A 10,316-nucleotide genomic window follows, 5' to 3' on the forward strand; every position below is an offset into this window, starting at 1 on the left:
CTAGGATATATATATAAATACTCAGATCACTGATCGCTGTATTAGTATGATCATGGCAGGGCTCCACCTTTAATAAATACACTGTAAACAATTGCTGTTAATTTACAGCAGGATTACAACAGTATTTACCTGTTATTGCTAAAAACAGTGCTTTACTGTTAATACAAAAGAAAACCTGTTAAATTACGCTCATAGGCCGTTTTTTAACTGAACTATAATGCATTCTTAAAAAACATCACTTTACTGCTGATCAACTGTCTAAAGTATCATCAGTAACAGTTTCATGCAGTATTTTTTTAATTCTGGGACCTGATCTGCACATGTGAGGCTTGTACATTGTACATGATTGTAAAATCAGTGAATTAGCTTTATTGTTCTTCACTCACATGTTGTTGTGGTTTGCATTCTGTGCTTGTAGCCAGCTATAGACAGACATTTGGGGAAAAGTGTCAACAAGTGTATTATAGCCTTTTTCCTAACAAGTGCCTTTAATTGTATTTAGTGTGACTATTCCTATGTCTGTAACCTGCTAAGTCTATTCATCTAGGCAAAAAAAAAATATATACATAAAAATAATGTTTATTAAAATGTATGTAAAAAATAAATAGAGCATTAAAACAAATCAGTAAGATAATGTAAAAGAAAGGTGGAAAAACAGCTTTATAATGTATCTTTAAACAGTAAATTAACTGTAAAATACTGTGAAATTAATAAAATTCAAACTGTATTTTTCATTAACAGTACAAAGCTGTAAATTTCAGCGACAGTATAATAATGTTAATTTTACAGTAACATAAAGGCAACCCTGCTGCCAGTTCTTTACTGTTATTTTACTGGGAAACTCTTAACAGTGTCTTTTTGGAGTCTTAGAGGAATAGGTTATTTGTTCCATGTGGTACATTTCCCAGACCTTCTCAATCCATAAATTGTATATTTGGGGCTCAGGTTTTAAGAAAAGTGTTTTTAATATTGGAAAAACCCCTCATCTGTATTTGCATATGAAGTTGCTCTCTATATGTGCAAATGTGCGTCAACAATGAACTATAAGGAGCTTTCTGCACGCATAAGGACCTTGACCTCCTCATTATTCTCCGCCTTGAAGTTCATTGAAAAGCGACATTGTTTCTTTAAGATTGCACTCGCAGTCATCAGCGGGTCTGTCTGTCCATTGTTGGAGGAAACAGAAAGCGAGTTGAGGGTTGATATACGGGGGCTGAGGACCAGTTGCTGCATCTCATCATCAGCAGACCAGCTGCAGAGCAGGAGGCAGCAGCAGCAGCAGCAGTAACCAACAAGACCCTGAACGCATCCTTCCAGACATGGGTAAGAAACCTCCAGCCTCTTATTAGACTTTTAGCTGATAGAATACGTCACGTTATCAAATATGCATTTCATGTGGATGTGTGAATGGGACTGTGAAAGGGCATCAGAAGTTATTATTGTGTCAGTTTAGAGGTCGGCTACTCACCAGGCTGATGCTCTGCTGATATTATGAGATTTATTTCATGCTTGAGATGGCAGGGCTACTTTCAGAGGAGCCTTGTCGCTTTTGCTTTCGGTCGCAATCTTTCTCAATTTTTAAAGAGCTGAACTTGGCCTCCTGCTTTGCATTTTCTACCAGGACGAGGCCTGTTTTTTGAGTCGCAATCCAGAGACATGTCTTGGTTCAGAGAGGACTTCCTGCTGTTTGTGATGTCATTAATTACTTAATTGGTACAAGGTGTGTCTGAAGGCACGTGGACTAATGTTGGTTAAACTGTGTGTGCATGCTGTTATAGCTACCTGTAGGCCTACTCATGGCAACTACAAGTCTAAATCTACACTACAGTCAAAATCGAAGTTGTATTTTTCAATAATATTGCAATAGTGGTATGAGTTTGTTTTTTGTCCAGTGTTTTAAGAGCTGGTTTAAAGGCTAAATCCTCGTCTAGCATACTGCAAAATACATCACTTTAAAGGTCACATACTGCATACTACTGAGGAACACAGTATGCAGTATGTACTGTATACTACATACTGCATTCCTCAGTAGTATGTAGTAGGCGGTTTTGAATACAGCCATCGTCTTTGTGACCTACTTTTATTTGCTTCCTTCCTAATATAACAATACAGAAAAAAAATGTGTGCTATTTGCTAATTTTATCACAGTTTATCTTTTAAAACTCCCTCTTCCACTCTTTAAGTGATCTCAATTAATGATTATTTTCATTGTTAATTAATCTGTCAATTATATTCTCGATTAATCGATGAGTTGTTTGGTCTATAAAATGGTGTAAAATGTTGATCAGTGTTTTCCCAAAGCCCAAGATGGCATCCTCAAATGTCTTGTTTTGTCCACAACTTAAAGATATTCAGTTAACTGTCATAGAGGAGTAAAGAAAGTAGGAAATATTCACATTTAAGAGGCTGGAATCAGAGAATTTGGGGGTATTTTTGGGCCGCTGGTCGGACAAAGCAAGACTTTTGAAGATGTCAACTTGGGCTCTGAGAAACTGCGGTAGACATGTAATCACTATTTGTGACATTTTTAGACTAAATCAATAATAGAATAATCAATAATGAAAATATTTTCTTAAAATTCAGCTGCATCTAACGATTTTCATTTGCGATTAATATGTCAATTATTTTCTCAAAGCCCTTGTTTTGTCCACAACTCAAAGATATTCAGTTTACTTTCACATTTAAAAAGCTGGAATCAGAGAATTTTTACTTTTTTTCTTAAAAAAACTACTGAAACCGATTATCAAAATAGTTGCTAATTAATTTAATAGATCGATTTAATTCGTGCAGCTTTAAAGTGATGCTATCTGAGTGACGGTGATCACAGTTGGCCTGTCTCTCTCTCCCAAATACACACACAGCCGTGTAGAAGTGTTCAATTAAAGAGCTATCTATTTGCCCCTCCTGCCATCTGTGTTTACTGTAATGGTACCAACCACAGTCTGTCTGCTTCCATTGTGCGCGTCTGTGTGGATGCACGCATGCAAGCGTGTAATGGCACACATACACAGTTGCATTGTTTGTTTATAGATTTGCTGTTTCCATCCTCTTCCAGCACAGACAGCTCCCCACTATCACTTTCTTGTTCCCGTGTCTCCCCAGAAGGAAGTCTATGAGTGTGTGCATGTGCGTGTGTGTCCGTGTGTGTGTGTCAAGCATCGAGGTGCCTCTGGCCTTTGTTTGCTTGACATTGGTGGCCCTTGTACCCCCATGATGCTGTGGGACAAAGACTGTTGTCTCTGCAGTCACAAAAGCAGCCTCTCTCTCTCTTTCACTTCGTCTCTCCTCTCCGTCCTCCCCCCTTTTCTCACACTCTCCATGCTGGGTGGTGAATGGAGTCAGGGTGCGAGCCGGGGTCAGAGCAGACACATCGCCGTGCCCTTGGCCCTTTGGCATCCATTCAAAACAGCACATGACTATAAGGGAGAGAAGGAAAGTGTTAACAGCTGCAGCTCGGTCCACGGAGTCACAGTAACATGAATTCAGATTTTAAATGAAATCTTGCTAACCTCTAATAGCTGCTATCTAGGTGTGCAGATAGTTTTGGTTTTATGTGCCCAGCTTTTAAGATATCCATCTCAAAGATTTCAGCCTTCACCCCAATTCAACGGAATTTCATGTGGCGTTCACACCATTTAAAAAATGATCCTCTGGATAATCCAACTCATTGTGCTCTGTTTTTTCTTCATGGGAACTACTTTCTACCAAAGAAACAGTCACTATGGAAACTGTTGAGACAGCTTTTTGTGAATCATCCAGCATAACAGAAAAATTTGTGGATTGACAATTTTGATAATCAGTTAATATCATTTAGTATCAAGTATCTCTTTGGGTATTAGGTCGTTGGTCATACAAAACAAGACTTTTGAAGACGTCAACTTGGGCTCTGAGAAACTGGTAGACATTTAATCACTATTTTTAAAAAAAAAAATGTTTACGTTTTTAAACTAAATAAATAATAGATTAATCAAGAATGAAAATATTATTCACTTGCAACCATAGACTATTTATAAGAAGTGGACGTAGTCATTGTGACGTCATCTAATGGTTTGTGGAAGCCTCAAGTTCGGCATTCAGGCTGTCGCCATCTTGGTTGGAAGTGACACGAGAGGGTGGAGCTAAGTACAACCGAACGCTGAAAAAGAAATTTTTACGCAACCAAAATGGTATACTTAACTTTCATGAACTGAAAACACACTGTGAAAGGGTTAAAGTTGTAAGACGAAAACACAAACAACTCCCAGACTGAACAACGCCGTGGTAGCGACCTGTCAATCATAAGGTAACCACGCCCTAGAGCATCCCCTGCTTTATGGTCTATTTGACTCTAAATGGGACCATAATTTACTAAATGAACATCATGCTGTGTTAAAGAAGACTTGAAACTAGCGATTGAGACCATAAACTCATGTTTACAATGTTTACTGAGGTAATAAATCAAGTGAGAAGTAGGGTCATTTTCTCATTGACTTCTATATAATCAGACTTATTTTTGCAACCAGAGGAGTCGCCCCCTGCTGGCTGTTAGAGAGAATTCAAGTTTAAGGCACTTCAGCATTGGCTTCACTTCTCAGAACAGGAGGTTGTCCACTGATTGCAACCCTAGTTTTGAGCAGCACAAACAAAATTCCCTTTCCTTCACTGTATTGGGGTTGTCAAAACCAGGGCAACTACAACCATAGCTATCTGCATGGCGTAAATGGTGTCCATATTAACTTAACTATGTGGAAAGGGTTACGAAAAAAGATATTCCTTTTTCACAAGAAGGCACCTACGCTACATTCTGTGCATCATTTCTACAATGAAACTGAGTCTGTCTGTCATATTGCATCAGTGAATTATGTGCCTGACTTTCATGGTTGCTGCCTCTTGACTAAACAGGTTGCTATGACTGCTGTATGCGCTGTTTGGGCGGAGTGCCGTACTGCTCCCTGGTCGCCACACTGCTGTGTTTCTCTGGCATTGCCCTCTTCTGCGGTTGCGGGCACCAGGCACTCACAGAGACAGAGAGACTCATCGAGAACTACTTTGCTCGTAACCTTCAGGACTACATCACCCTCGCCTACATGTGAGTGGTAAATTTTTAAGCACTTCCATCATTAGAGAGACCTCTTTTTCACCTCGTCATGGGATTTCCCGGGATGTAGTCCCTATTCAGAAAGGATTAGGTTCTTTGTAACCCTGAATTTTGACTGTTTTCTTTTTCTTCTTCTCAGCATCCAATATTTCCAGTATGTCATCTATGGTTTGGCCTCCTTTTTCTTCCTCTACTGCATCGTGCTGTTGGCTGAGGGCTTCTACACCACGAGCGCTGCCAAGCAAACCTTTGGAGAGTTCAGGAGCACCATGTGTGGCCGCTGCCTTAGCTCCTCGGTGAGAGGGCCCAGAGTGGGACAAGTAAAGGGGATTGGATGGGATTAATACACATATCACTCCCTGGTGGGTGCTGAGCCGAAAATCTTAAGGCTGCTAAAAACCTTTGGGGACATGCAAAGATAAGCATACAGTGTGTGTTTGAGCGGTTGGGGGAGAAAAAAAAAAAAGCTGAGTGGTTGGAAGAAGAGGAGGAGAGCGGAGAGATAATAAGTACAGCTAATCAGAAAAAAAAAGTAAATGTGGTCACTAAGTGAGTCACTGCTCATAAAAACACTCTCTTAGATTATGTGCGCCAGTTTATTATGATGATGCAGCCCTAATGTTTATTCTGCTCCCTCCTCGTACAGTTTATAGTGATGACATACATACTAGCTGTGCTGTGGCTGTTGGTGTTTGCCTTCTCGGCCCTGCCCGTCTACTTCTTCTACAACATGGATGCCACCTGCCACACTATTGATGTTCTGACTGAGACCCCGGCGAGTATCAACCAGCTCTGTGTTGATGCAAGGCAATACGGTAACAAGACGGCTTTTAATAGCAACCTTCGAGACTGGCTTCTCACACTAATACCGACAACACCAGAATCAACAAATCCCACGAAAAGACCAATACCAACAATGCATTGTTCCTACTAACAGCCTGTCCAGCCGAAGCATATTCCTCTGTGACATGGACCTCCATTGTTGTCCAACACATTTTTAACAAGACAAAGAGTCTACAACCATCCCGGTAGCTCTGAAGCGGCAGCTAGACACAGATGCTGAATACTAAAGTCAGCATGCTAACATACTCAGAATGACAATAATACCAATACCCATACTATCATAATATTTAGTATGCCCCACATAGTATGTCAAATGCAGTACACCAAAAATACCAGGATGTCCTACTTCATCAGGTTGCATTTTGCAGTGTGCAAGCCAGCATGCTTTTCTGTCTATTCTGACCCACAAAACTCTGCACAGCGGATATATGAGCAATAGGGTCAAAGTTAAAGATGCAATGATATGACAAATTATTATGTCACAATTGTATGCATACTGCATGCAACAGTACGTACTTTGTAAGGGCAGCTGTAGTATGTACTAAAAGTAAAAAGAAAAAGTATGCCATTTAGAATGTATCCAATGCTAACATGCTAATGTTTAGCAGGTATAAATAATTATGTTCACCATCTTGATTTAGTATGTTAGCATGCTAACATTTGCTAATAATTAGCGCTAAATACAAAGTACAGCTCAGGCTGATGGGAATGTGATTAGTTTCTTAGGTATCTGGTAAAAACATGGCCAAAAATACCGTCCAAATTTCATGGCGATCCATCCAATAGTCGAGACATTTCACCAAAATCCAAAAATGCTAATCTCGTGGTGGCGCTAGAGGAAAAAATCAGGGGATCACCAAAGTTAATTAGGATTCATCTTCTGGGCACCATTAATGTATGTACAAAATGTTGTAGCAATCCAGCCAACAGACCAACATTGCAATCGCTAGAACACAATGAGCCACACTGTTGCACTGGGTGACATGTTCCTTCATTACCATCTACATGGGCACTGTACTTTTTGAGTCTATCCCACATACACAGTCCCGATGGCATAAATACTCACTAGCTCATTAAATGTGTATTAATCCGCCGCTGAAAATAGTCCCCAACAAATGCACTATTTAGGCTACCCATGTTTTGTAACATTTGGTAAAAACTTCAGTGCCCAACTGTTTAAGGAAATTATTTAACTTTTTTTCTTTTTCTTTTTAAATGAACCTATATATCCTGAAGTGTTTTCAAAAATGTACATCTTCAGTAGTACGTGCCACAGACAAAGTAGGGAAGTCAAAAAGTATTGAAAGCGAACAAACACGTTGTTGTTTTGGTCTTTTCATGTGATTTGTGGACAATAAGAAAAATATAGAATAATGCCGTCTTCCTTTTGGTTGTCTCTGTACTTAAGAGATAGAATTGAATAGAGAAATTTCATTTTCAACAGGGCTCCTGCCGTGGAATGCAGTGCCAGGGAAAGCTTGTGGTATGACTCTGTCCACTGTTTGCAAGACCAGAGAGGTATGAATGATTAAAGCTCTGCAGTCATGTTCTACAATTTTCCTGACATGAAATGAAGACACACGTCATCACCACTAATGCAAATCTCCCATCTCCCCGTCAGTACCGAATGACCTATGACCTCTACATTGCTGCCTTCGCCGGTGCGGGCATCACTCTCTTGGCTCTGGTGAGTGATTATGCTTCAGACGGGGCCAATTTGGCTGCGCTTCCACAGTGGGGTACAATAGTGTTATGGCTCATGTGACTCAGTGACGCTCAAAGTGTAGGCGGCGAGGCATCTCAGGCCTCCATGACTGATGACTTCTGTACTATTGCTCTCTGTTCCTCTTTCTCAGCTGACACAAACATCATAATAGTGCTGTAATGTCTGGTGGTTTTCCAGCCAGGCAAATGGTGCACCCATTATACTCACATGCTCCATTACAGAAGCTGTTAGACGGGTGGTATCTGCTATCAAATTAATGTCATTAGCACTTAATCATATTTATTTTCTTATTTCTTGAGTTTCTGGATGTTGTGGATTTTTCTTCTCTTCACTTTTGTTCTGACACTTCCTGTCTCTGCTTGTCCTTCCATAGCTGACCTATACTGTGTCGACCACCTATAACTTTGCTGTTCTTCGGTATATGGGGAGAAAGGGCATAAGTGCACGGTGTTAGGCTCACCAGCTTCCTGTCTGCTCTATCACTACTTCACCACCAACATGGGGACGGCAACAATTCTCTCCTTCAAACATCATCTGCACAGAACCACCTGTGGCCACGGACTCCTAAAAATGATGTCTTTATATTCGTACTTTTCTTGTTGGGAAGACTTATTTTTTTTATGTGTGAGGTTTGTCTGCTGCTTTTACAATGCAGTAAGTCTTATTTCAATATTTCCTATGCCATGTTACCAAAATATTTGTAAATTATTGCTCTTGTTGCTTGCTGAGGTTAGTGACTAAAATATAATTTCTGCTTCCTGTTGCACTCAAAATACAAATAAAACACCACTAATAAATTAACACATGTAAAGAAATAACCACCAATTTTGCGACACATGTGCTGCTAGAATGCAGCTGTTGCAGAGAATAGAGATTATAGGTTACCATGACTACCATCCTTCACATCTGGTTGCCATGGTGGCAGACAAGCACGCATTTGCAGTCTCACGCTGACCTCAGGACTTTTCTCACGGGCTGGAGAAAAGACCTCAACAATGGAGTCACGCCTGTTTTTAAAAGCTAGCCAATAAGGAGCCCGTTGTGGGGGCCACCTGCGCTACGAGTCTCTGCCAGGGGTTAGATTACATGTCAAGGGAGAGGGTCCTCCAGACAAAGAGGGGGTTAGACCTCTAAAGCATCAATGCAGCTCTTCTGGGACAGCAACCACACACACAACACCGTCCACATGCTGCTGCATGACCCCCACTGCCCTCCGAATAATTGAAGTGATGGATTCAGAGTGAAGGAATTTTAGATGATTTTGAATAGTTTCTTTCTGACAAAGGGACATATTGTTTAGTTCTGATCTAGAAAGGTCTGAAATTGTTTCTCATAATTATGAGATGGCAAAAGCACTAGGTGCTAACTTATCAAGTGACCTCATATTATTAGACCTAAAACACATTGTTGAGGTGTGACTCCCCCCTGCTGTTAATGCATGACTGAGGTACTTTTATAGAGATAGGACCGCTTTGTTTTGTCTCTAATTCTTTTTAGGAATTTTGTTGTAGTTATTGTATAACATCTTTTTACTTACTGTAGCTGAATTAACTACTACTTTTACACTTTGGGTATTACTAACAAAACCTTTTGCCGCTTAATAAGTAGATTATTCCACTTGTTGTATGAGCTTTACCCAGCTGTGAGTGGTGGATTTGTCAAATGGCAGCTGGCTGTTTGATGATTTATTTTTTTGTGTTGGTAAAATTTGATAATAAAAAGAATATTCTTTGAAGTATTTGTGCAGAGCGCCTCTGAAAACATTTTTGTTTTGTAGTCTGTGTGAAAGTGAGGTGTCTGGTGTGTGGTGTCACAGTGGTTAACTGGCGCTCTATCCTTGGCTTTCTGCCATATCTAGGGGCCAAGGTATTTTGTAAGGTGTTTTGTATTCTCCCCTCTGGTGTCCACAGGTGCACTGTTCCCTGCACTTGGCTGTGAACCAGGTGTACCAGAGGAAGCTGAGGCACAGGGAGAAAGAGGAGAGGAAAGGCTATGACCTGTATGGGAGGTTGCAGAGGGACAGAGGGGGGACGCTGTGCTCTCCCTACCCTGAAAACACATCTGACATCTGCTGACAGCGCCTCTGGTTCGGCTGCACAAGCTTTTCACGATGTCCATCACAATTGAGCTGGTCATCAAAATTATACTGTTTTGTGAAGTGTACAACTAGATAGTATTTGTTAAATTGATTCCCTTCATTATTTTGATGTTTTCATTAAAATATAGGCAATTATGTGTTCATATCTAAAGGTGTACAATGCAGTTAGGAGCCATAACGTTCAATATGTTGTGCTTTTTTCCCACAATGTTCTGCATTTCACCTATAGAATCTATACTTTCTGTATATTCCCTTAAGTCAGAGATTTAGTTTGAAAGGCAGAATGTTTGTTTTTTTTCCTGTCCAGGTCTAATTTTACAGCATGCGGTGCATGCTTGATATCCTTTTTAATGAAGAGGAAATAAACAGTGTTCACTGTCTCTTGGGTTCCAATGTATACTTGCTCATTCAGTGGCATTCAAGGTCTTGTGTGATGAAATTCAACAAGGTGCATTTTTTTAAATCAAAATTCAAGACCTGTGTTTTACTGGAGATCTTGCTGAGAAATACAGTAATATTTTGTTTTAACACTGCTGCTTATTATTACAAATATTGGGGCTTTTTTCCAGATG

At 40.1% G+C, this 10,316-nt stretch overlaps 1 protein-coding gene across 2 annotated transcripts; it reads left to right on the forward strand.

Moving 5' to 3' along the window:
- The first annotated feature begins 1,159 nt into the window (after positions 1-1,159).
- plp1a (proteolipid protein 1a) lies at positions 1,160-10,124 on the forward strand. Of its 2 annotated transcripts, none has more exons than XM_074648328.1 (7): positions 1,160-1,323; positions 4,882-5,068; positions 5,217-5,373; positions 5,724-5,892; positions 7,365-7,438; positions 7,542-7,607; positions 9,557-10,124. In XM_074648328.1, exons 1-7 carry the CDS (start codon positions 1,320-1,322, stop codon positions 9,719-9,721), a joined length of 822 nt encoding a protein of 273 aa, XP_074504429.1. In that variant the 5' UTR covers positions 1,160-1,319; the 3' UTR covers positions 9,722-10,124. The 2 variants fall into 2 exon arrangements, with proteins under 2 accessions (XP_074504429.1, XP_074504430.1); XM_074648329.1 differs by lacking the exon at positions 9,557-10,124 and adding an exon at positions 8,020-9,386.
- The last annotated feature ends 192 nt before the right edge of the window (positions 10,125-10,316 follow it).

Source organism: Sebastes fasciatus, chromosome 10 (assembly GCF_043250625.1).
Source record: "Sebastes fasciatus isolate fSebFas1 chromosome 10, fSebFas1.pri, whole genome shotgun sequence".
In the NCBI taxonomy this organism is placed as follows: Eukaryota; Metazoa; Chordata; class Actinopteri; order Perciformes; family Sebastidae; genus Sebastes; species Sebastes fasciatus.

What these genes read in the sequence shown, in the direction of transcription:
- plp1a (XM_074648328.1), top strand. An exon ending in TACATCACCCTCGCCTACAT is followed by an intron (nt 5,069 to 5,216) that starts GTGAGTGGTAAA and finishes TCTTCTTCTCAG; the next exon opens with CATCCAATATTTCCAGTATG. An exon ending in GCATCACTCTCTTGGCTCTG is followed by an intron (nt 7,608 to 9,556) that starts GTGAGTGATTAT and finishes TGGTGTCCACAG; the next exon opens with GTGCACTGTTCCCTGCACTT.